Raw genomic sequence first — 27941 nt, 5'->3', positions numbered from 1 at the left:
AAAACTTAAGCGCCCCAGTTTCTTTTAATTATTTGGATAATGGGTACATAATAAAACTAAATCAAAAGTCCTGAAAGGTAGATGGCTATAAAATTGAGTCCAGTAAAATGATGGTCACGCCAGAGTGTTGCAGTAAAATCTTTCTGGGATCTAAAAAGTTTTGGCTTTTAAAAAGAAAACATTCAAACTTCAAAAAGATAACATTTTTCAAAATGTTCGGCATTTTCTGACAAAATATGGCATTTGAATATTTCATTTTTATTCCTACTTCGGTACATTTGCATCAAACTGCTTGGTATAGTTTAGTTAAAGTAATGCTGGGCACTGTTTGTCAAAATTCCAGGGTTGACAAAAAAATGACAGGGATAGGAAATTTAACTTTAACGCATAAAAGGTTGGTGCAAGTCGACCTAACTTATTGGAACTTGGCTGACACACTGGCGTGTATGTTGGGTAAGGTTTGTTAAATTCCCCTGGATAAGTCTCTTGAACTTACGCAGTTTAATTCTTAAAAAAAAGGAACCTAACTAGGACTAAGGTAATACGCTTGTAGCAGACATCTTAGGGACTCTACCCACGGTTAGTAACCGCAAACAATTGAACAGTACAAAGAGTTAAATGACATTTAATTCATGAATCATCTCGTCTTCATGGTCATCGTCATCGCTAACCGATAGACGAACGCAGCCGCACATAGTTCTCCTTAGGGACATTCACACGCCACGGTCTTGCGGCACCAGAATCCAGCAGCTCCCTATGACGCGTTTGCTGACCTTCCTTGGGACCCCAAGGTCTGTAAATCATCTGCAGACATTCAATTGAACCATGAACTATCATCATCATCATCATCAGCCTGTGGACATCCACTGTTGGGCATAGGCCTTCTCTATAGAGCGCCAGCACACGCAGTCCTCAGCCTTCCTCATCCAGCTTCTTCCCGCCAGCCGCTTTATATCGTCGGTCCATCGTGCTGGAGGGCGTCCCACACTACGCTTGCTTAAACACGGTGTCCACTCAAGGACTTTCCGGCTCCAACGGCCATCGCCTCTACGACAGGCATGGCCTGCCCACTGCCACTTCAGCATGAACTATCCTTTAAATGAATTTGGAAGATAACCTCGACTTTTAATAGCCAAAAAGACTATTTGATTGACCCATCCCCGCAATGCACGGTTTTTATGAAACAATTCGCACCCCAAAACTGTTCCAAATCAAAAACTTTTTTCAGAAACTAAGAAAAATTTAAGAAATATTTAACTATCCGCAGAAGCTATTAAAATATAAATGAAGATTTAGAAAGAATTAAACAATAGAAATTAATGATCAATGTACATAGACTATTCAATGTATGAAAATGAAAAACACACTTTTCACATCTCAAGTGGATATTTTCAAATATGGGTTTAGTTATTTACTGGTTAGTTATATATTTATTGTTATGCATTAATTATTTAAAACAGAAATCATAATAACAATTAAGTCTAAATGATTTTAATGAATGTTGTAGTAAAATAAGTTTTAAATTATTGTAAGCTAGGAAGAACAAAATGCGTAAAAAATAAATAATATTAAATAAAATTTTGTAATTGATGATAGAAATAAATAATTAATGACATTATTTGGATTTTTATTTCCAGTAGGTAATTTTCACAAGATACTAACTCTACAGAGTTTTTTAGGGGTCCGTACCTCAAAAGGAAAAACGGAACCCTTATAGGATCACTTTGTTGTCTGTCTGTCTGTCTGTCTGTCCGTCCGTCCGTCGTGTCTGTCAAGAAAACCTATAGGGTACTTCCCATTGACCTAGAATCATGAAATTTGGCAGGTAGGTAGGTCTTATAGCACAAGTAGAGGAATAAATCCAAAAACGGTGAATTTGTGGTTACATCATTAAAACAAAAATTAAAATGTGTTTAAATTTTCAAGGTAAGAAAGCTATACCAAGTGGGGTATCATATTATGAAAGAATTTTACCTGTACATTCTAAAACAGATTTTTAATTATTTTTATTATCTGTTGTTAATTTATCAGGTAGGTTTTTACTATTAATTTCTACTCTAGTTATGCAAAAAACAAACATTTTTAACCACCAGCCCAAAAAGAGGGGTGTTATAAGTTTGACGTGTGTATCTGTGTATCTGTCTGTGGCCTCGTAGCTCCTAAACTAACGAACCGATTTTAATTATTATTTTTTTGTTTGAAAGGTGGCTTGATCGAGAGTGTTCTTGCTATAATCCAAGAAAATCAGTTCAGCCGTTTGAAAGTTATCACTTCTTTCGTAGTTACTGTAAAGGTTACAGTAACTACGAAAGAAGTGATATACACTTGTCGGGGGTGTTATGAATTTTTTATTTACACTTGTCTCCAAATATTCTTATTAAAATTATCAGTAAACACCTATCAGAATCATTATTTAAAAATTACTTATTTCATTGAATATTTTATTGTTTTATTGATTTTTTGTAACAAAGAAATTTTAACCATATATGGGATGCACTAGAAAAACTGTCCCCAAAAATTGCCGCACAGAATTAATCATCCAATGATTCAAGCTTTGTATAAAAGTGTCTCTACACTTCAAAAATTCATCAGTCGTTCACACGCATCAGTAAAATGAAGTCCATTTTCCTTGTAATATATATTTTGAGCTTATGGCTCGTGTCCATTAGTTACCCCGTAGATTGTAGATCGTTGGGACCGGTCGAAACCCCCTCGATCGAACCCTTGTCGGTCGAAAACTCTCCGATCGATCGATCGATTGACGATAAATTAAATGTGATAAGTGACACTATTGTGATGAGACAAAAACGTGAAGCATTTGGACCTGTTCATAGATGTGGAAGAAATATGGTGTTTTTTCATGTGCAGTGCATTAGTGTAAATGAGTAAGTATTTTTACTGCACTTTTTAGAAATTAATTACCTATACCTATTAGAAATGGAATTCAATATAGTTATATATTTACTGAGAAGAAGCGCCTCAGAAGATACCTACCTGATTATTACATATTTAATATAGTCTTTGTAATAAGTTTTATCACTACTCTACGTAGAAGCTATCTGGTAGGTACCTACTTAATACGAGTTTACTAAATTACATTATCGTTTGATATAAATATGTAGATATAATAAAATGATTAAAGTAATAAAATCCATCTTAAATTTTTACATGGAGATAGATTGTAGAAGAATTTCATTATTATAGTAAAAATGAGAATTTAAATCATTAATAACCGTATTTAATAAAAGTGTTTGTATAGTTATATTTTTTTGTTGATAGTTTCATCAAAAATGTATATTAATCAATATACATTTGGTGAATTTTATTACTTTACTTAGTAAAAATTCGAGTGTTAGTAAATTTCAATTACTAGGTATAACAATGCAGAAACTTCCTATGTTTCGTTGAAAAGTAAAATAGGTATAAATACCTAATCATCAATATAATATTATAGTTGTAAGATTTATCATAACTAGTAGTATAATAATAGTTTTCTTTGTTTATTAAGTAAAGTTTAGATCCAGCATACCATTCAAGTACCTACATCGTTAAGTTATAAAATCTATAATATTACATAAGTATATCGATTACTTTAATAGCTTCCCATTAACTTGTTGTTGTTGTACAAGGTTACATAGTATCTTATTTTACCTACTTTAAATATATTTTATTTCCTTGACAGTAGAATTGTCTTTGGTAACTAGGTACTAAGTCTACGACGCCCATTAGATAGGCACTCTCGTAAAATTAAATAACACGGTATATTGAAATACAGTGCACCTAATTAAAAGCTGTTAAACTACAAGTGTAAATTTAAAAATTTATAACACCCCCGACAAGTGAAGATTACAGTAACTAGAAAAGAGCTGATAACTTTCTAACGGCTGAACCGATTTTCTTGGATTATACCTAAGAACACTCTCGATCGAGCCACCTTTTAACAAAAAACTAAATTAAAATCGGTTCATTAGTTTAGAAGCTACGATGCCACAGGCAGATACACAGATACACACTTCAAACTTATAACACCTCTCTTTTTGGGTCGGGGGTTAAAAACACGAGAATTTAAACTTAAGTTGGCCTGAAATTCGTGGACAATCATTTAATTAATGATCGATGATAAGTAGTCAGTAGTAACTTTATATTATATATAAGTACTTAGGTACCTACGTCTTCTTAATAAATATTTTCTTTTACAGATATCGACAACTAAGAAATAATCGCAAAAGGCACCATGGTAAACGATATTACTAGTTACCTAATCCAAACCAAAATAGCTTAATTACACCAAGAAGACTGAATTAAGTGAAATTATATTATAGACCTAAAATAATTCAGAAGTATTATTTATTTTCAATTATGAGTTGGAAGCACTGGAAACCTAAATAGTAACTTCGAGAAAAAAAAAATCAATTGATGATCGAATCTAGTTTCTTATAATACAAGAAAGTCTAAACTCAAACATAAGTAAGCTATTAGACAAAATAGTTGACATGTCAAACGGTTCTCCGTCGGCAAATTTAACAGAGCTCTCTCCGTCACTTACTCCATACAATCGTAGTTCCCATTTCATTTGAATATTAAGCAACCAAAGTCCATGAAATTTTGCAGACATAGTCTAGAAACTAATATCTGTGTCTGTGGTGTTTTAGATTTTTCTAAAAATATGTAGTTTTAAAATTACAGGGGCTCAAAGATTTGTATTTTTCTTTAAAAAAAGGCCCAACTTTGTGCTCGTTTTTCTAGACAACGAAGCAATTTAATGAAATTTGGAAAAACCACAGACCTAGAAAATTTAATGAATATTATGTAGTAAAAAAATTATCGTTATATATTTTATATTGTTATAATTATGTGGGAACTACGAAAACCAGAAATTACACCCAGAAATCTTGAAAATTTCGTGCTGTCTCGATTTGTGCAAGCGGGGTGGTGAAGTGCGGGGGACGACACGTGAAACTGACAGAAACGGACAGTCTAAACACACGGGCCACATTTAGACTGCACCCGACTCCAAACTTGTCGATAGGTCTAACTAAATACATTTCAACTTGCGTTAGACGTATGCGTTACCTACTCAGACGTTGCCTGTAGATAAAAATATGTCTCATGTTTGCTGGCAATAGCGTATGCATCAAACCCTGCAAGTTGCAACTCTCTTGCAACCTATTCCTCACGCAATACGCACAGCTTTAATATTATAATTTTTGACAATGTATACTATATGTAATGCCATATCACAGGTCACTCTCTGATTTATTGCTAACAATTTACTTCCAAATGCAAAGAAATCTAAGTGTGTCGAATTCACACTGCCCAATACCAGGACCTTAAATGACATAAATTCATTGATAAATAATCATATGTTGAAAATAAAGGAGAACCCCGTGTTTCTCGGTATAATGTTAGATGCAAAGCTTCTATGGAACACCCACATATCAACACTTGATGGTAAACTCAGCTCTGCTGCTTACACTGTTAGAAAAATTCGACAGGTACTGACGTGGAAACTGCAAAAATTGTATATTTTGCCTATTTTCACTGTATTATGTCTTACGGACTCTTGCTATGAGATAAAGCGGTAGATATTGAGAAAAAAATGTATTACAGAAAAGGACAGGACGTGCAATTTATAATTTAAAACCGCGCGCTGCCATACAATAAAAATATAAGGAAATAAGTACCTTATCTATTATCTTATAGTAGCTTCTAAATATATTTACAACTAGCTAATGCCCGCAGCTTCGCTCGCGTGGATTTAGGTTTTTAAAAATCCCGATCCTTTCATTTCCCAGAACAAAAGTTGCCTCTCCGTAATAGCCCGTCCCCGGGATGCAACTTGTTTCTGTATCACGTAAGAATATTTAAACGGATTATCCTTTTCAAATCCCGAGGGATCACCAGGATTTAGGAATGCAATTTCTTACAGCATCAGGGTTGAGGTCAACGACAAAGTGTTTACTTGGTATAGATACCTTCAATATCAATTAATAATCGACACTTTTTAAATCCCATTAGCTTTAGTAGTCAGGTCCCCTGCAACATCAGGATTGAGGAGTTGGAATCCAAATTTTTTATTGAACAATGTCGCAAACTTTCTTTATCGATTAAAAAAACTACCCAAAATTACGCAGTTAGGTTACCTGCCAAATTTCATGGTTTTGAGTCAACGGGAAGTACCCTAGAGGTTTTCTTGACACACACGACAGACAGAGAGATAGACAACAAAGTGATCCTATAAGAGCTCCTTCACATTAGGTCGCAAGCAGTGCGGCAGCAACGCGACAGCCGCCGATGCCTTCTTATTAGGTCGCAAGCAGTGCGGCAGCAGCGCGACTTGTTTAGTTTAGGGTGGCACACTTCATTTCAATAATGGATTCCAACGGAAACATTGTTCCTGCTGCTATTGTTGCTTCTCCTTCGGTGCCATTGACGTCGCGTTCATAATAAAATTAAAAAATACTGGATTGATCCTTTGTTTCGAAATCGGCATATAAATAGTGATTATATAACAGTATACAAAGTGCTGAAAAGTAGTAATAATAAAAAAAAAAATTAATTACGTTCGAATGTCAAAAAAGTCTTTCGGTGAATTGTTACGTCTTCTTGAATACAATAATTGTATACATAATCATCATACATAATCATAATCAATAATAATTGTATTGCGCTTGCAACACTGGTTAGAAGCCGACTGATCGCGCGCGGCTGCCGCGCTGCCGGCCGCTATGTCAATCACTTGTCGTGCGGCTGTCGCGCTGCTCATTTTAGTATGGAAGTCTGCCGCTTCTGAACAGCGCGACTGTCGCGCGACAGTCGCGCTGCTACTGCCGCCTTGCTTGCGACTTATTGAGAAGGAGCTCTTAGAGTTCCGTTTTTCATTTTGAGGTACGAAACCCTAGAAAACGTAGGAACGGCATTCCGAACCAGTGGTAAATTTTTCTGACCATCCAAAAACACTTTGAAGTTTACCTAAAAGTTTACAGGAATAAAAATTTATCATTGTATTCCATTTCATTCTATTCCATTCTGTTCAAAGATAAATAGATAATAAAAATATTTGTCACCGAAACAATAATTTACGATACATCGACCAATATCAATTTTACTGATGACAATCTGACTATTACCAAAGTGAACGACTACTATAATATCTATTATATACGACTAACATAATATGTATTATAAATTGTGTGCCGTTTGCATTCTCACTAGGTTCTCATTAAGTTTGTTTTATTTGGTTAAACTTTCTGGCATTTATATTGTTATGACGTTTAATTGGCAAACAGTCTGTTTATTGGCTGAAACTCAAAAATTCAGCCAATCACAACAAAGAAAATATTGTAATAATGATTGATGCAGCTTTCTGTAATTGAAAACAAAATATTTGACATTAACTTGAATGTGACAGTGTTTTCCGAATAGGGTTGCCAAAGGCCCCGTATTTTACTGGTTACCCCGTATGTCAGGATAGAGAAACCGGTAATTATGAAAATAAAATACGGGGCAAATAAAACTAAATATTTTTAGGGTTCCGTAACTCAAAAGCAAAAAGAACTCTTATAGGATCACTTCGTTGTCTATCAGTCTGTCTGTCTTTCCGTCTGTCCGTCTGTCCATCTGTCCTTCTATCCGTCTGTCATGTGTTCATGAACAAATATTAGTATTTTCAATTTTCAAAGTAAGATAACTACATATATCAAGTGGGTTATCATATGAAAGGGCTTTACCTGTTCATTCTAAAACAGATTTTTATTTATTTTTATGCATATTTTTTTTAATGCATAACAGTTTTTGATTTCTCGTGTAAAATGTCGAAAAAAATACCCGAATCGGAACCCTCGGTGCGTGAGTCTGACTCGCACTTGGCTGGCGAAACCGAACACTGACGTTATGTCCAGTAGAAAGAATATTTTCCTTTTGCGGCAATGCGTAGCCGAAACCCACTCGATATTGATCATGGTCGTAGCCAAGGCGGCGGGGCTTGGTTTGAGGATGTTAGCCTTTTTTTATACAAGTTAGCCCGTGACTTTAATCTTTTCTAGTGGTAAGTGATGATGCAGTCTAATTTCTTGGCCGTTAGGGCCATACTAACCATATAACTAGCCATGACCGAAGCCTCCCACCAGACCAGAAATTTTGAAATGGCGACTGCGCCTGGGAAGCCGTCAAAAACCTAAGCCTAAAATAATACTTACACTATTTCTTGCATTTGCTTACCAATTTTTTTTTGGAAATATATCAAACATTTCGCGCTCACTTCACTCGCGCTTTGAATTTGTATTACTTGGTGTAAGCCCCGCAATTTCGTTTGCATGAATTTAGAGTTTTAAAAATTCCGTGGGGGATTTTCCGGGCTAAAAAGTTTATGTCTGGGATGCAAGTTACCTCTGAATAGTAAGTACCAAAATTTTGGTAAAGAAGATGGGCCGTGAAAGGGTAACAAATAGATAGGCAAATAGATAAACTGTCGTATTTGTAATATTAGTATGGATAGGGAGCTTTAAAAATAAAATCTTGCTATGGCTAAACTCGTTTCCCTTTCACTTTAATTCTTTCTGTAATTGAACCAAAAACACTTACGCTCACTGCGCTCGCGCTTTTTTATTGTTGTATTTTATCTCACTGTCAAATTGAAAGGCGAAATTCCACTAACCAGGTAATTAGCCCATAAAGTTGAGCGAATGTTATTTTCCTCATGACAGGATTCAGTTCCGGCCCTGATAAAACCTCTCCCGAAATCGATTCCTGGCTACGGCCATAGTATTGATACTGTGAAGGTGGAATTACAAGTTAAATGTAAATTTAAGTTAAAATGCAAAGATTGTATGCATGAAATGTATAACATTTTGCTTTACAAAACTAGAGTTTTTAAAAGCTATTTAAATAAATAAATCTTTTATTTAAAATCACATTGCAAACACAGTTCACCAATCAAGACACGGCAACATACAGAGAAAAAATACAAAACTTACAAATAAACTGAAATATCTAAATAGGCTTTCCATGCATTTCAGAGAGAACCACCGCCTATTTCTTCAAATACTTCAAATTTTTAAATTTCTTCAAATCTAAACCCCGTATTTTTGATGGTGGTAGCCTGTAAATCAAAAAGAGGCAGGTGGCAACCCTACTTGCCACATGACATTACAGAATGAAAAATTGTTTTCATTACTCGGTAAGCCTACTGCCATAGTTTCACAGAAAGTGTGACGGTAGTTGTGACCTCTGATTGGTCGACTCTCTTTCACTATTTGCTAAAATTGATGATTGCAACAACAATTTTTTCTTTTTTGTAATCAAAAACAGAACACGGACGTCATACAGGTTGACTAATTGCAATCATTTCTGACCGGCTAACATTGTTCCGCTAGTGGCTCAAACTCACTGTCGCAGCAAGAACATGGTAAATTCAGCCAATCACAGCAATTAGAATTGGTTATCACAAATGCACCGATCTAGGAACCGAGAATACACGAACCAGGGCAGATAGAGATGAGAACAATAATATCATACGTAGGAAATCGACGGGGGATCGTTGACAATGATCCTCTTAAAGCTGTATCGAAAAGACGCTCGGACCGAGATGCAGTAAGAAACTCTTCAGAACAGAAGAAGCTTGAAGAATTCCTGGGATTTTGTCTATCTAAAGTAAAGAAACCACGACAAATGTATTTACAAAAATAATAAAAGAAGTTAATACAATATTTCGGAAAACTCTACAAGACTACGAAAAGATTAAGCTTGAAAGAACTCTTTAAGATCAGATTTTTTCAGATGCTTTCATTATAGCTTTAGCTAGGGTTGCAGGTTCGATACCCTGAAACCTTAGGTGCTAATTATAATAGCGCACGCATACGCTTATTATTATTATTTTTAATTGATTAGTGGTGTCGATTCTGATGTTGTTCTCCAAAATAAACTTAGAATATCTGCATCTTTCTCTTTTAATATTGCTAAAAAAGAACGGATAATCAAGACTTTGAATTTTAGTGCTACTCTACAAAAAAACAGTTCTCAAGATCAGCACCTAAAGTAACGAAGTTTGACAGTTTTAAATTAAATCAACTTTCTCCATGTTGTCAAGAAAAGGATGCGAATACTCTAAAATTAAGTTACCATCAGAATTAGTACCATCGTTTAGTTCATTTAAGAAATAGTTTCAAGATGGAAATGCTAAATTGACGTGGTCCAAAATAAAATTTGTAGCTGCCTTAATTTACATTTCCTGCTTTGAAATACTCTGTTAGTTTATCATATTTTTTTAATATTATAAATTATTATTATTATTTATTAATTTACTAGATGTAACAAGAGTTATTTAAAAAATATGAAAAAAAGATAATGAAAATCTTCACGAAATATGAATAAATTAAAACCAATGACTAATCTCTATTCTCATATAATATTATGAATTGTTAGAATTACAAAAATAGCTCGTTTCAAAATCGTGCACTCGAAAGTTGTTCAAACCTGGGGAAACCCCCTGTCTACTGGCGGCCTTGTAAGATGTTAATTTTATTCTCACATTTCTGCTTGGTAAAAAACTTATGTAATCCAGTAAAATCGAATTATTTGATTCCTTTTCTCGAGTAAATACTCATTTTTCATTCTTAAAATTTTTATTTTTAATAGACGTACTAAATAGTAGGTTAAAATAATATGATAGTGAGATCAGTATTACTCAATTTATTGTAATTTTTTTTTTTTGTTTTTCAACTGTAAAAAGTAATAAGGCCATGACATAATGTGAGATTAGCCATATTATATTTTATTTTTAGGAAAGTATGTACTTTAATAACTATAAATTTATAATTACCTGCTTAGGAATTAATAATATCATTTTTAGGGTTGATTATTGACTTTGGTTCGTTATTTTACGAAATTGGTAGGACTAATTATTTTCATACAATGTTATTTATTCTGATGTAAGTCTGCGCCTTAATTACGAAACTTTTTTTCAACCATTTAGATACATGTCGGAAATCTTCAATAACAATATATTACCTATATTGTGGTAATATTATTAAGACACAGCTTACAAGCTTCGTAATACAGGTTTCTAACTTTTAGAAATAACTGTTGATAATTTTCTTTATTAAATAATTAGTAGGTCAATCTTTATTAATTGGGTTTTTATTACAACGCCAAATTATGAATCACATATTGCGATCTGTTCAAGGTTTCACCGGCGGCGACGGAAATCTGCCCCTTTATTATGAAACTTTGCAATCATGATCACACTAATCGTAAAACTTCTTACTGTCTCATATTGTTATTTATTGGCTAAAATTCCCAGTTTGGACACAAATCCAGCCAATGGATAGCTTCAATAAAGTTGGTATGCCATCTTTGCGTAAAGATAAAGAAACATACGTACTTAGTCACCTAAAAAATCTCAAATGATAGCGACGATTGTATTAAACCAGTCACAAGTTTCGTAATTGAGGTGTTGATGGAGAAGTTTAAATAATAATCTATGTGTCTCGAGGCAATTAACAGGAATGCATTTATTTATTGCATTAATTTAATTGGTAGTTACAATTATTATCAGTTCTTAGTTTTAATGAGTCTTTAAGCGCTTATATTTTACTATACTTATACCTTATACCTAAGTTATATACTACTACTTAATAGATATGTTGTAAACAGTATATTATTGTTAATAGAACGTATTTTGTATAAATAGAATAGAATACGTGCAGGCCACGTTGATAGCTGTACCTACTTGTATTTATTTTATTTTAATTTTGTAGTGAGATTGTAGTAAGAAGATTCATATTTTTTTTCTCTCTCGTCTGGCTTTACAAAAATTGCCAATGTCAAGTTTGTAATTATTTGTAACAAGTTATGGAAACTATACAAGTATGGACCCCGCCTGTGCCGGCGCTCGCCGACATACGCACGGCACCCAGAGCACTTTCCAGCTGTCTCCGTCACTCGTTTCATACAATCGTAGTTCCAATTTCATTTGAATATTAAGCAACCAAAGTCCATGAAATTTTGCAGACATTCTAGAAACTAATATCTGTGTCTGTGGTGTTTTAGATTTTTCTAAAAATATGTAGTTTTAAAATTACAGGGGCTCAAAGATTTGTATGAAAAATTTTAAGACCGCGTAACTTTGAAACCGAATATTTTAACAGAAATCTGGGAAACCACAGACATAGATATTAGTTTGTAGAATATGTCTGCAAAATTTCATGGACTTTGGTTGCTTAATATTCAAATGAAATTGGAACTACGATTGTATGAAAAGAGTGACGGAGAGAGCCCTGTTAACAAAAAAAAAAAAACTCCAAAAAGGCAGAGCACGCCCGCCAGCCAACACCAACACAGACGAAGTCAGGTTAATATTTTGCCTATTATTATAATATTATTATCATTTGAAAATGAAAATCAATTATTGTACTTACCCATTTAATTTAAAATAAGTTTATATTCAATAGATTGCAATTAGAATGCAATTGTTTCTGGATATTTTCATTTCAAATGTAAATAATTGATTTTTGGTATTTCAATTTTTACGTTTTATGTCTTTGAGACTGACTGTGTTTATTATGTTGTAAGAAGGCACTTTATTTTTGGCCTTAATTTATTCATTTATTTATTTTCTTAGCCTTAGAAATTATTATTTCGCATGCATTATGACGAATAAAAGTAGAATTTAGTGATTAAGTGTTTTATTTTATCAAGTAAGACCAGCTAACACTTATGCTATGCGCTGAAGTTGTAGGCCGATAGTATAAAGTCAGAAACCTTTCCGCAAGTCCCAACATCAATCGTACAAAGTTTATATTTAACCGGAAGAACGAATGCGCGAACGCAAATAGGTAACGAAATGTTGAACTGCGGTATTGTTAACTACGGAGTTACAGTTTAGCTTAGTTTTGTCAACTGCGCTGCCAGGTGATTTGGATGCTTAAAATATCCGTCCATACTAGATGACAAAACGAACAGTTAACGTTAACTTAAAAAACCGGTCAAGTGCGAGTCAGACTCGCGCACCGAGGGTTCCATACTCGGGTATTTTTTCTGTCATTTTGCACGATAAATCAAAAACTATTATACTTACATAATAATAAAGAAAAATCTGTTTCAGAATGTACATATGATACCCCATTTAGTATTGTTATCTTCAAATTAATTAGAAAATTTAAACACAGTTTATTTTTTTCTGTGATGTAAATCATCATGGTTTTGATTTTTTTTTTCTTTACTTGTGCTATAAGATTACCTGCCTGCGAAATTTCATTGTTCTTGGTCAACGGGAAATACCCTGTAGTATTCTTGACAGACACGACAGACGGCTAGACAAAGTGATCCAATGAGGGTTCCGTTTTTCCTTTTGAGGTACGGAACCCTAAAAATTACTCTAGACTCTAGAGCATTAATATAACAAAGCTCCTCAGTTCCGTAGCAGTATTTGAAAAATCCTTCACAAGGTATGAATCAATTAAACCTACGGAAGTCAATCTAAATAAAACGATAAAAATGCTTTTATTTATTTATTTTAATACTATTTATTGAACTACCTACCTACACATTAATCAACATTACTTACAAACTATACAAAGAAGTGAGCAAATTTATTTGATGAGCATTTCTAGAACATTCTGGTCGTAGTCTTGAAGACGAATAGGACGTGGGCTCTCCAAGTGAGCCGGGCCCACTTTGCCTACGAGCCAAAACGTCTCCATCTCGCCCTTACCCTGAAAATAAAAGAATAGATTTAGTTTCTCGTTATTTTACTATCGGACCGCGAGGCATCGTAAAAGTCTGCGCCCCTTTATTTTGTGCTATAAGACCTACCTACCTACCAAATTTCACGATTATAATTCAACGGGAAGTACCCTATAGGTTTTCTTGACAGACACGACGGACGTATGGACAGACAGACAGACAGACAGACAACAAAGTGATCCTATTATTGGCGTCACTCAGAAAAGCAGGTATTATTTAATTATTTTTATGAAATTATTGGAATGTCCTCTCATTTACCAACACAAAAAAACACAAGTTTAATGTGTAAGGTTATCCGAGAGTTTTAATCTAAACAAACTAATGCCAAAATAAATAATTTAATTAGAGCGTGATTGCTATCACAACATCTAATTATTCAGTTCACAATCCAAATACCGAAAATATGCGATATCGCTCCGAATCTCAGAAGGAGACTGAACTAAAACCTTCGAAACACCCGTATTTATGCAAGTTCAATCTTGTTGGCCTCCTAGCAACAGATTGTATGACATCGAATGAGCCAAATATCGATTTTATCAATCTACCTGCATTAGATAAATTATTAATTTTATATTATTTTTGACAACTCAAATCAATTTTTAAAAATAACCTTACACTATAAGGGTTCCATTTTTCTTTTTGAGGTACGGAACCCTCAAAAATCAGACTTTCGGCGTTGCTTTAGTTCCTGAGAACTTAGGAATTGCGTGGGAAAAACAAAAATTTCTGCTAGAAATGGAAGGCCCTGCCTTTCGCTTCATAGTAACTGACAATGACAATAACGGAACTTTAGTGGTTTTGCTGCTAGGTGTCAACGCCTAAGTATATGGTTAGCCTTAGCGAACTAAACCCTGATAGAGCCTCTAAGTTCAAGAAGGTTGACGAAGATTGTGACGTTATCCTCTCACCGGCACTTCGACGATGCCCCTCGACTCCATTATGTATTTGCCCATCTTCTCCAGGGCCTCCTTTGTGCTCTGCGATATGTGTATTTTCATCGCTGAAATACAAAACCTTAATGAATATCACTTGCTTTAACGGTGAAGGAAAATATGATGAAAAAACCGGCTTGCCTAAAAGTTCTCCATAATGTTATCAAAGGTCACAAGGTTTTTAAGAATTCACACGAATTCTGCCAATCAGCACGTGGCCAGCATGGCTGACTATGGCCTAAACGCTTCTCATTCTGCGAAGAGACTTATGCTCGGTAGAGAGCCGGTGATGGAATGAAAAGAAAACAAAACAAGTATCTAGTTAGTAACTAATATTGAAACAAGTGTAAATTAAAAATTTATAACACCCCCGACAAGTGAAGGTTACAGTAACTAGAAAAGATCTGATAACTTTCAAACGGCTGAACCGATTTTCTTGGATTATAGCTAAGAACACTCTCGATCAAGCCATTCATTCGTTTAGGCGCTACGATTCCACAGACAGATACACAGATACACAAACCCACAGATACACAGATACACACGTCAAACTTATAACACCCCACTTTTTGGGTCGGGGGTTAAAAAAGGTAGAGTTTGTAAGTAAGTATGTTTGTAGGAGAAAATCTCCAAAACTACTCATCCGATTTCAAAAATTCTTTCACCGTTTGAAAGGTACGTAGGTACATTATTCCAGATTGATATAAGCTATTCCTTATATCAAATTCTACCTGCGTGAAGCTGGACGAATCAGCTAGTTACTTTATAGTGAACACATTGAACTATCTACCCTGTTCAAATGCTAGCTGCGCAACATTTTCTATATGTTAATATACCAAGTAGACGTATTTGTATCATTAATATAATATCAGTCACAAGTATAATAAATCATTATATATACTTGTCAGTGATTTAATTGTCTGTCAGTGATATAATGACTTAAATGATTAAGTAAACACACAATGATCGTAGTACAAGTAGTCCAATCTGAACACGAGAAGTACAACTACAACGTGTACAAAAACGGATCTCAGCGGGATTTGTGTTCTCGGCTGTACCTGCGCAGACCACCATGTTGCAATTGCAGATTGGACTATTCGAGATAGTTTACCTCACAAACGCGTACCCTTGTAAGGAAGCACTAACCTGGATTAGACGTGCAACAATGACCTTATGAATATAGTGATAAACCAGGGAGGATTACAACAGCTCCTTCAGTACCTATCTACTCTTTATACTAGACTAGCAGTATAATATCAGTAGTAGCTAAAATACTAGCAGTATTGATAGTATCCCCAAAGAAACAATACCGCGGTACGGTAATGCCAATGACACCGGTCATTCACGGGCCCGAGTTGTCATCGGCACCTCACGGAGCGGCTCATCTAGCCAGTACAAGACAAACGTCCTTCGACGCCTATAGTTCATACGTAGAAATATTCGCTCCACTGTCCAAATAAATCTTACAGTGACCACAGTGACCGCCAAACAGCTTGAGCAAAACGTCGTAGTCAATTTCGGATCGGAGGTGGTGTGATAAGGTCATCTACAGCGCGGGAGCACGTGACTGGTTAATCAGTCAGCGTTTATTATTCGCGATGTGCCAAGTTTTCACTGTTACGTCGCTTTTTGACCCCCGACCCAAAAAGAGGGGTGCTATAAGTTTGCCGTGTGTATCTGTGTGTCTGTGTATCTGTGTCTGTGTCTGTGGCACCGTAGCGCCTAAACTAATGAACCGATTTTAATTTAGTTTTTTTTTGTTTGAAAGATGGCTTGATCGACAGTGTTCTTAGCTATAATCCAAGAAAATCGGTTCAGCCGTTTGAAAGTTATCAGCTCTTTTCTAGTTACTGTAACCTTCACTTATCGGGGGTGTTATAAATTTTTAATTTACACTTGTTGCTCAAGTTGTTCGTAGGTGATTCTAGCTGCACCTCACCTTCTCCAGTACTCTCCATTCGACTTGCGGTATTAATAGTATCCCCGAAGAGACAATACCGCGGCATAGTAGCACCAACGACACCAGCCACGCAAGAGCCCGTGTTGATACCGGCACGTATACGGAGCGGCTCATCCGGCCGGTGCGGTACGCAAGCGTCCTTCACGCTGCGCATCAGAGATAGGGCCATATCCGCTATTTCAGAGACGTGGCGGTTACCTGAAACATAAAATATTAAACTAGGATGATGCCCGCGTGGATTCAACCCTTTTTTAAAATCTTGTGAGAGCTCATTGATTTTCTATACAAGTAGTTTAGGTCCGTCTCTGGAATGCAAGTTCTATACGAAATTTCGTCAACGTCAGTTAAGCAGATAGGCCGTGAAAAGGTAATAGACAGACATACCATTATAATATTAGTCAAAAGTTATACTTGTCATTTTATTTAACTTAAGCTTTTATGTACTACCTACTTATTTAACATAGATACAAAATTGCTGTAACATACAGACGAACAGACTGGATAGGGTTTTATTACGACTGTTTGTCAACGGAACCATAAAAAAGGAAAAAAGGTCATACTTACCATTCCTCTGGGGTAATCCTGAAACCACCATGTAGGCGTCGCCGATCGTCTCCACTTTGTACACGTTGTACTGCATTATCTTATCGTCGAACATCCTGGAAAATGTTAAACGAAACAGACATGACTAACATATTTCGTTCAGCAAAAATTGCAACGATGGAAAGCGAAATGAGAGCAATAAAGAAATTAATAGCTGATGTAACGTAGGTAGAGTAAGGTTGTGAGTGGATGTGCAAAGAGGTGTCAGTGGCCGTGGGAGGGGCTTAGCTTAGTTCGTTGTTTGCATAGCTTCATCGGCGCATCAAAATTCCCACGGCCGAAGCCTCCCACCAGACCAGACCAGTGGAAATTAAAAAAAATACAAAATCGGATCCCAGACCTCCTACTGATAAGACCACGGCACTTACCACTACGACAGGGAGGTTGTCAGAATAAGTAGGTATAAAAATTAACCTAGAGCTATGAGAGCTAAGATAAATTAACTTAGAGTTCTTGGTCTGTAACTGGCTTGATCGTCAGCTGCTCACTGGACGATCAGCTTATGAGACTTTGAAAAAAACTGTTATCTTTACCTGTAAAGCATGTTAAGCATATTGATGATCTCCATGGGAGTGCTGTTCGCGGCTATGTTGGTGAAGCCGACTATGTCGCTGAAGTATATCGTGACCGCGTCGAAGGCCTCCGCCGGCACCGCCCTCTGCGCCCGCAGCCGCCGCAGCACGGGCATGGGCAGCATGCGGGACAGCAGGAGGTCACTCTTCTGCTTCTCCGCCATTAGCTGTTGGGTGCTATGCTCGATAGATTCTGTAAATATCTGAAAATCATTATTTTAGAATTTAAACTATCGTATCATGTTCAGTAGCGGTGATTGGGTAGGGCGCGGTTGGGCGGCCGCCTAAAGACCGGACTGCATTACAGTGGCGCTGTGCGGTACTGCACAGCACGACACGAAGCGTCAAAATGCGGTGGATGCGCTTCACGGCATAGAGAATATTGTAACACAAAGCGACGCGCCGTGCAGCACCGCTTTATTAAGACTCCAAAGATTACGGGGTGCCGAATCAACAAATGAAAATTTATGAGTATCTAAGGCATTGAACTACTACGTACCCACTAATATTTCCTTAAATACCTAAGGATCTTTTCAATAAAACAAATAAACACGCTCGCTTCGCTCACACTTATACTCCATGATTATATTATTTTCTGTTCAGTTTTTGAATCTATGAAAGGCTTCATCTTACGAAACTTATTAAAAATTGTACTCGCTTGGTTCGCGGTATTATTCTGGATCTGGGTGGAGATTTCCTGCTCGCTTTGCCTACGCACGGTTTCTTACGCTTTATTGCGGTCAAAGTTTAACAGTAACCGAAACGTAATTTTAACAACCAGTTATTTAACTGGACGGATCTACTTCTGAAAAAGCTTCAAAACAATCAAAATAGGAGCTGCAGCTGTTTCAAAAACTACAAACAAAAGAAATACGACTGAATGAATGTTTGATGGTGATTTTTTTCAATCTCGCGGCATTTAGTTTAAAGCGAATGTGCAATGGCAAAAGTTTTTTTGCTGTATTTATTTCAGTTGCATTCAGTTGACTCAAAACAATAATAGGTCGACAAAAATAGGTCGATCGACAGCCATTGTTTTAATCTCAATAGAATATCATAACAGGTGCATATGGATAACAGCTTTAAAGCCGATATGCATGCACTTATCGTAATCCATATCGTATCCATAAGCTGAAAACTTGATAAAGACAATGACATTGATATACTTAATTTAAACAGTACCGTACCTCAAAAGGAAAAACGGAACCCTTATAGGATCAGTTTGTTGTCTGTCTGTCTGTCCGTCCGTCCGTCGTGTCTGTCAAGAAAACCTATAGGGTACTTCCCGATGACCTAAAACCATATGGCAGGTACATAGGTTTTATAACACAAATAAAGGAATAAATCTGAAAACCGTGAATTTGTGGTTACATCATAATTAAATAAAAAATGTGTTTCAATTTTCATAGTAAGATAACTATACCAAGTGGGGTATCATATGAAAGGGCTTTACCTGTGATTTCTAAAACAGATTTTTATTTATTTTTATGCATGATAGTTTTTGATATATCGTGGAAAATGTCGGAAAAAATACCCGAGTACGGAACCCTCGGTGCGCGAGTCTGACTCGCACTTGGCCGGTTTTTTACATTAGAGTAAAAATGGGTAGATGATAAACATAACATACGTAAATAATAACTAATTTCTACTGTTCCACGTAACATTTACTCAGACCTTCTAAACACGTAATATTGTGTTTAACGCAATAAATGGGAAAATACTTTTGTTGTATAAACTAAATATAAAATGCATATTATAAGGGTCTCGTATTTGTAATGACTCAAGTGATTACTAATTTGTATTCCAATGTGGATGTAAGTTCAAGGAATTCCCTCGAATCAAAGGTGAGTAAATGATTGCCTAATAAGATTCTAAGTTACGTAATTTATACGTCAATCCCTTGATGTAAAATTCATGAATAACAAGGGATATAAAGTAAAACAAAACATGGATCTATTCCCGATTTGAAATAATTTTTAACCCCCGACCCAAAAGAGGGGTGTTATAAGTTTGACGTGTGTATCTGTGTATCTGTCTGTGGCACCGTAGCGCCTAAACTAATGAACCGATTTTAATTTAGTTTTTTTTGTTTCAAAGGTGGCTTGATCGAGAGTGTTCTTAGCTATAATCCAAGAAAATCGGTTCAGCCGTTTGAAAGTTAACAGCTCTTTTCTAGTTACTGTAACCTTCACTTGTCGGGGGTGTTATAAATTTTTAATTTACACTTGTTACAAGAATGAAAATGTATCGTATAAAAATCTCGCTATTTGTACGTTGAAAACACAATACTGTCGAATAGGTGCGGTGCATTGTCTGAATGAACCTACAGTGCGTACATTTTGAGATATCACTCGCCATTTCTAACTCTGTTGCTGCCTCTCTAGTCTGGTCTGGTGGGAGGCTTCGGTCGTGGCTAGTTACCACCCTACACGCAAAGCGGTGCTGCGAAGCGATTTGGCGTTCCGGCGCGATGCCGTGTAGAAAGCAAAGGGGCATGGGTTTAATAAAAACTGCCATACCCATTCCAAGTAAACCCGCTTCCATCTTAGACTGTATAATCACTTACTACCAGGTGAGGTTGCAGTCAAGGGCTAACTTGTATCTGAATTAAAAAAAAACCGCACCGCAAGCCACTGTATGCAATTTCAGCCTCACCACATGGTGCACTTCGACTGCCCATTCTGCCAGATTCTTTTTACTGTAAAACCAACTCCCTTCGACGCTGTCCCTACTAGATTACAACATTAGGTTGCTAGGTTATTCAACGGGTGGATAAAAAAAATCCTGAAAGGACGGCAACGCATTGTTGGCCCCTCTAGTGCTGCAAATGTTCATGGGCGGCGGTAATCACTTAACACTAGCTGGCCTGCTCGTTTGCTCGCTTTTTTCAAAACTGCATTACTGATCGAAGGTAGCAGATACTGACCTGTAAAGTATATACTGTATGCCGCAGTAGCAGCATCAGTATGGGTGAAGCCAACAGCACCACACAGAGAACTCCCACTCCCAAACCAAGGGTCCGCCTCGCAGCCCATACTTCCGAACTTGCGGATTCCCTGAAAAGTTGTATGTAGATATTTTATGATAGTTGACCCTAGGACAAAGGGTCACACAGAAATGTTCTATGTGCCTTATAATTCCTTCACTGTGACTTCATCAGCGTGGATTTAGGTTTTTGAATTTTTTTGATTTTTCGAGATAAAAGGTAGCTTATTAGTCACTCTCCAGGTCCTTAACTGATTAGATGCAAAAAAAAACACGCCTATTCGTTAAGAATGAAGGTCAGACCAATGAACACACACATTTTCAAATTTATAGTCTGTATCTCTCTCAAAATGATAGTGATTGCTGGGAGTCGTGACTTTCCGATAATAATCAGAAAATGGTTGGAGTTTTCTTAGGAATACAATGCGGTGGGCTCCGAGAGCCTTCCGCATAAGTCGACTAAGAGCACGAGATCTCAACTCTTAGGATTTTACAGTAATTATTATCAGATGTTCATGATAATAACCGGGACTGCTGCTTCAGGCTTAAAGTGTCGAGACACGGTGGAATTGCAAAGGTCTATACCATACTAGCTGATGCCCGCGACTTTGTTCGCGTGGATGTAGTTTTTTAAAAATCCCGCGGGAACTCTTTGATTTTCCGGGATAAAAAGTAGCCTATGTGCTAATCCAGAGTATAATCTATCTCCATTCTAAATTTCAGCCCAATCCGTCCAGTAGTTTTAGCGTGAAGGAGTAACAAACATACACACACACACACACACACACACACACACACACACATACAAACTTTCGCCTTTATAATATTAGTGTGATATAGATAAAGGTCTATATCTTTTGCAAATATCATTAGTTGATTATGTTGTCATGGCTGCATTCTTAGTTTTTATAGGTTACCAAAATCTTACCTTACAATATGCCATATGCGTATTTGTACGTCTTTCATTTTGTCTAAATAATAGTTCGTATCTCTTATGTAATTAGTCGACACTTCCATTGACTTATTAGTATTAATTTCACTTGCTTTCGATGTCATTAAATCAGATGCTTTGTAGCTGAAATTAATAATAATTATTGTTAATAGATTAAGGGGACTCAAATCTAAGTCAACTAAAACGGGTATTTCCAAACCATATACAGAGTTGGGTATTACAGGCATAACGAATAACTGCGAAAGTTTCTTAGTTCCTTTGGTAATGGAGACTGCGGGAAGGATGTGATGACGTGATGACGTGATAGGACTCGTCAACTTGTGGCAACTGACATCTGTCCCACACCGTTCCACTACCGCAGAAGCCACAGGAGCCTACTCAGTCATACCAGGCATATGTATAACGATTGGTAATTTTTCATTTCGAAATTATAATAAGTAAAACCCCAGCTTTAGTGAACTCATTGAATAAAAACAAATTAAGCCAAGCGATATTCTTAAAAGAATAAAAAAAAACAAAAGCTAACAAGTGTAAATAAAAAATTTATAACACCCCCGACAAGTGAAGGTTACAGTAACTAGAAAAGAGCTGATAACTTTCAAACGGCTGAACCGATTTTCTTGGATTATAGCTAAGAACACTCTCGATCAAGCCGCCTTTCAAACAAAAAAAAACTAAATTAAAATCGGTTCATTAGTTTAGGGGCTACGGTGCCACAGACAGATACACAGACACACAGATACACAGATACACACGTCAAACTTATAACACCCCTCTTTTTGGGTCGGGGGTTAAAAATATTATATATAGTAAACTTACAAATCAAAGATCTCCCTCAATACTACGGCATCGTCAACTCCTTCAACCTCCAGGTACTGAAGAGTGGACTGCATGTGCTCCAGGACTGACCCCATATGCTGCTGCAAGGGGGTCAGGACTTGTAACTTCAAATCTACTGACTTCACTAGCGCTATCGTTATTGACAGCTCGTCCATTGTTTTTACTAGTTCATAGCACGCTAAAAATTTTCTGAAAATTAATTGGAAGCACTTTGAAAAGTTTATTTTAGGTGTACTAGAAAGGAAAACTCAATAACTAAAACATCAACGTGTGGTTGAAGCTTGAAATTTGTTAGAAAGGATTTTCAGAATTTCACCCAAGTAAAGCTGTGTGTTTTACATAAATAGTTATTCACAACAATGACGCCGTTTAGTTAAATTTTATCCCCCCTTGCCTCACTTTGGCTGTCTCTGGGAGGCAAGCGTTAAGTCTGCCAACTTTGAATGATTAGATGATTTATAATATAAATAAGGTAGAAAAGTTAAAACTAAAGTAATAGAAATTACGATCATGGAAATATCTAGCGTAAAATAGTTCCAATATATCTTATTGAAAAGTTAGAAAAGTGTGTTTTTTCGTGCGTCCGTAGCAAAGCCGACAAGGACTTAACGATGCGAAAAAAATGTTTTCTATTCTACAGTCGTTGATTACAGCTCAAAGCTTTAATTTTAAGATGTAATTACAATTATCCAAATTGCCAAACTACTGATTGGATTTTGATAAATGTGATATCGTTGACTTTTTGTTAGCATTCCACGTTACATCAAGATAAATCTGATATATTTAAAACAAGTATTTAAATAAATATGCCTAAACATACCAAATCTGATATATAGTTTTTAAAATCAATTATTTAAAAAATTTGAGTAAATTACCTCCATAACGGTGATTTCGTAGATTTAACATTCTTCATCATGTAATTGAGTAATATAGCATTAATCTGCTGGTAGATGGATATCCTCTTCAGTGACTCTTTAGCTTTTATTCTGTAATACAACATAATACAATCAGTAGCGTCATTTTTACTTGCTTCTCTTGAAATTAGTAAAGTTTGAAATGCAAAAAAAAAAAAAAATTTGGTAGAGAAAATAATATGGTCCCAAACTCCGAACAAACTGTTAGAATTTCGCTCATTTACACAATCACTGTTGATTTAGGTTCTGAATGTGATTATTTGAAATTAGTTTAGGGGCGTTCATAATAGTTACTCGTAATCCTGATTTAAGATTTAACCTTAAAAACATAGGCAAGATACGTGGCAATTCCAATAACTTACAATGTATGCAACACTTCCTCCCGAAAATCGCTGCATGTAATTTGAAAGGTAATTTTCATAACTCACGTTTACGCTATTTTGTTTTGGGAAGAAAACATAAAAGCTAGATAATTGATACTTAGTATGTTTGAAAAATTAGCTGGGGACATCTTATCCTGAAAATTTCAGCTTTCTGGCATCATGCGGATCGAAACTATGACGGTTCTATAATACAACGAAACGCTTCTAGAAAAAGGAGATAGTGCCCCGACCTTTGGTTTGGCTCGTCTCAGCGGGGTCTCTACCGTAACCCCTGATTTATAATATACTAGACTGTGCTAGATTCAGTTTTTTAGGGTTCCGTACCTCTAAAGGAAAAACGGAACCCTTACAGGATCATTTTGTTGTCTGTCTATCTGCCCCTATCCGTATAACGTCTGTCCGTCTGTCAAGAAAACCTATAGGGTACTTCCCGTTGACCTAGAATCATGAAATTTGGCAGTTAGGTAGGTTTTATAGCACAAGTAAAGGAATAAATCCGAAAAACGAAAGTTTGTGGTTATATCACACAAAAAAAATTAAATAAGTTCACGAATTCATATATAATAATCTATAGGTAGATGGCACAGACCGTTATTAACTTGCAAAGTTCTAAATAACGGTGTTAGGTATATATATCTTGTACGATGGTACGGAACACTTCGCGTGCGAGTCCGGCTCGCACTTGACCGGTTCTTTAATCCCTTGAGAGCTCTTTGTTTTTCAGGCATAGTGCCTATGCAAGTCTCTGGGATTCAAGCTACCTCTATAATCTATACCAAATAGTTGATGCCCGCGACTTCCAGGTGGATTTAGGTTCTTTGAAAATTCTTTGATTTTTTGAAACAAAAAAGTGACCTTAGGTTGCAACTTGGAAGCTATTCTCTTTAGGTAGGTATCCTTTGTCATCAGTTAAACGGATAGGTCGTGAAAAGCTTGTAGACAGACAGACACTTTCGCATTTATATATTACTATAGTGACTAGCTAGTAGCGACTATCCTGCGACTTCGTCCACGTAGACTACACAAATTTTAACCCCCTTGGGTTGGATTGGGATAGATTAGTCAGTCAGTCAGTCTGTTTGTCTGCCAGTCAGTCAGTCAGCTTTTGGATACATAATCGAGAACTTTGCAAGACTTCTAAGAAACAAAACAATTATTCCGCGTAGACGAAGCCACAAGTAGCGACTATTTATAAAATACAAGGCAAATTACAGTTAATGGAAAACGGAACTAAATCCTTAACTAACATTCGTTGGTTAATTAACCGTAAGGCGAAGGCATAAATTCGTTTCTACTTGGCAACGAACTCAACCGCGTCGCGACAAATTGCTCGTAGGCTCTAGTGCACGACATATTTAACGTTAACTTGAAACTCATAGTAAAGCCACAGAACAAAAGTCTAACCACATCTTAACTTTTTCTATTAATGTCAGGTAGTTATTTAAATATTTTTTTAGGCTTTTAGGATACTAAATGATGCCCGCGGCTTCATCCGCGTGAATTTAAAAATCCCGTGGGAACTCTTTGATTTTCCAGGATGAAAAGTTGCCCGTATAAATTTCCGGTAGGTATGCAAGCTACTTCTGTATCTTAAATATAAATCGGTTAAACAGATGGGCATTTAAGAATCCCGAGGAAACTCTTTGATTTTCCGGGATAAAAGTAGCCTATGTCCTTCCCGGGGATGTAAGCTAACTTTGTTCCCATTAAAATCGGTTTAACTGTTGGGCCGTGTAAAGCTATCAGACAGACAGACAGACAGACAGACACACTTTCGCATTTATATTATTAGTATCACTATAATATGTAGTAGTAGAGTGTATGGGGTAGTATGGAAGCATGGATAGAGAGAGCCAGCGCGTGCCAGACCTTCGTCATTTTATTAAAGCTGAAAATTTCTCTGCGTATTGTCCCCAGCACAGGGAGGAACGATCAGCGACTATGAAGTTTGGATCACGGTGGTTTTGAGAGATAACAGGTATCTATATTAAAGGCCCAACCGTCTATTTCAAAAATTAAACTAGTTAGAAATCTGAAATTTCGGCAAATTATGTACCATAAACTGTATTTAAACAGCAAATACTGAAAACAGCGATATATAGTTTGTAAGCTGTTACCAAAATATAATTAATCATGTACGGAACCTTAAAAGAGTGAGGATCGATTTGTACTTGGCAGGTTTTTAGGCCTGGTGGTATCCTAGGGTGGACCAAAAAATAGCAATGAGTAGGTAAGAGGAAAAGCTGTCATTCAACGTAATCGTCCTTTTGAACACGTCACTTGATAAACCTATCCGAAAACTTTTTAACTTATTTAAATCAGTATTTTTTCTTAATTAAAAAAGAATCCCCGATAAGAACTGGCTTAATTGACTGCGCACGACTTAAGTATCTCCTCTTAACCCTCCTACACCAGCAAATGTGTTGGTCTGTCAGACCGACAAAAAATTTTTTTTGCTTTATTTCTCAAAAATGTTTTCTTTTTTTTTAATTTCTATTCAAAACTATTAAGTCTTTCTTATTAATTAATTAGGATCTTTTCTAATCTAGATAGTAAAAGTAAGAGGTGACTGACTGACTAACTGATTGACAGATTTATACTCAACTACTCAAACTACTACTTAGCTCAAACTACTGAACGGATCGAGCTGTTTGGCATGTATATAGTTTTTACGACGTAGATATTCACTAAGGTGATAAAATGGGGGTTTGAAATTTTTGTAGTCCACGTAGACGAAGTCACGAGCATAAGCTAGTAAAACATAAATAAAACCAGGCACTAGAAACATCGGTCCCACAGACCGACGCGGGTATACGTACGTGTTATAAATTCTCGTGGGCACAGGAGGGTTAAGAGATTTTCGATAAGTGAACTTTTCCCAGTCCGATTTACGGGTGAATGCCCAAAAGGCACTAAATTCCAGAAATAAAAAGTTTTTCTATAAAAGTTACCTACCTACACAAAACATTTTGTGAGATGACTGATTTATTTAGGCTGCAACGGTTTCCTAGACAATGCTAGATAAAACACTCGTGTGTGGGCGTTAAAATGGGTCGTAAAGCCTCCTTCATAAAAATAGTCTATTAAACGTAATCACTGTAGTTCGGAAAAATAAAAAAGTAATTTCTTACGGCCAAAACGGAATAGTATATATCTTAGCAATCTATAGAAATAAAAATCAATGTTTGTATGTTTGTATTCTATGGGCGGCTGAACCACTGATCAGATTGTGATGAAACTTTGGCAGGGTGTTCTGAGAATGCCCAAGATGGTTCCAGGTGTAAAAAACTATAATATATATTTTAAAAAAACATGTTTGTTTACGTTTGTTACGTATGTTTTGCGAAAGTTCGTATCAAATATTTCGTTTTTGAAGAAACTTTTTGCTTCAGTGAGCTATATTTTTAGGCGACTTCCAAAAAGGAGGTGGGTTTCTGTTAAATCCGTAAAATTTTTGGATCCAACTCCTTAACCCTGATGCAAATAGCTGCCCACCTAAGATATGCTGATTCTGGAACTATTCATAGCGAATTAATATTGAAAACACCGAGCTACGAGTACGTCTTCATGATTAGACTCCTAGTTCAACTCCTTTTCCCTGGTGATGCAAGGTATAACACTCTTAAACTATAGAGATTTAGGAACTGTTGCTTGTGATATATAATTTGGGCTTTTATATATTATTGCACTGTAAAACTTACCATAAATCGCTTGAACTATGTATGAACTTGAGCCATAAGCTTACTTAGTTTTCAAAGTGAATCTCGAATGTTTTTTGAAAAAAAAAAAGTTTCTCTAATAGAGTAGCACAGAAAACATAGGTTCTTTTGTGATTGTTTTGCCACTCAAAATGGCTAACGCCCACGGAGTTTTTGTTTTTATCATTTACTAGCTGATGCCCGCAGCTTCGCCCGCGTGGATTGGCCAGATCCCCTGCAGCATCAGGATTGAGGAGTTGGAATCCAATTTTTTTATGAAACAATGTCACACAGTTCCTCTATCGATTAAAAAAAAAATTACGCAAATCGGTTCAGAAATCTCGGAGATTTCGGTGTAC

The 27941-nt window shown here is 36.2% G+C and overlaps 1 protein-coding gene and 1 long non-coding RNA gene across 2 annotated transcripts in view; one reads left to right on the top strand and one right to left on the bottom strand.

Annotated features, from left to right (window-relative positions):
• Positions 1 to 13517: 13517 nt before the first annotated feature.
• LOC123872413 (adenylate cyclase, germination specific-like) overlaps positions 13518 to 27941 on the bottom strand; it is a 100536-nt gene continuing 86112 nt past the window's right edge. The window contains exons 6-15 of the mRNA XM_045916677.1: positions 23864 to 23893; positions 23463 to 23573; positions 22567 to 22776; positions 21724 to 21870; positions 20737 to 20866; positions 17772 to 18013; positions 17200 to 17294; positions 16615 to 16833; positions 14652 to 14743; positions 13518 to 13712 (exon numbers count right to left, since the gene is read on the bottom strand). Of these exons, the coding sequence (XP_045772633.1) occupies positions 13590 to 13712; positions 14652 to 14743; positions 16615 to 16833; positions 17200 to 17294; positions 17772 to 18013; positions 20737 to 20866; positions 21724 to 21870; positions 22567 to 22776; positions 23463 to 23573; positions 23864 to 23893 (1399 nt within the window). The 3' untranslated portion in view covers positions 13518 to 13589. The remainder of the gene's footprint in view (positions 13713 to 14651; positions 14744 to 16614; positions 16834 to 17199; positions 17295 to 17771; positions 18014 to 20736; positions 20867 to 21723; positions 21871 to 22566; positions 22777 to 23462; positions 23574 to 23863; positions 23894 to 27941) is intronic.
• On the top strand, positions 16954 to 25662 carry LOC123872440. The gene is made up of 3 exons (XR_006797477.1): positions 16954 to 17002; positions 24867 to 24869; positions 25639 to 25662. It is a non-coding gene; the product is annotated as an uncharacterized LOC123872440 (long non-coding RNA).

Source organism: Maniola jurtina, chromosome 15 (assembly GCF_905333055.1).
Source record: "Maniola jurtina chromosome 15, ilManJurt1.1, whole genome shotgun sequence".
In the NCBI taxonomy this organism is placed as follows: domain Eukaryota; kingdom Metazoa; phylum Arthropoda; class Insecta; order Lepidoptera; family Nymphalidae; genus Maniola; species Maniola jurtina.
Note: the sequence above shows the minus strand (reverse complement) of the source record. Positions and strands in the feature narration are given on the sequence as shown.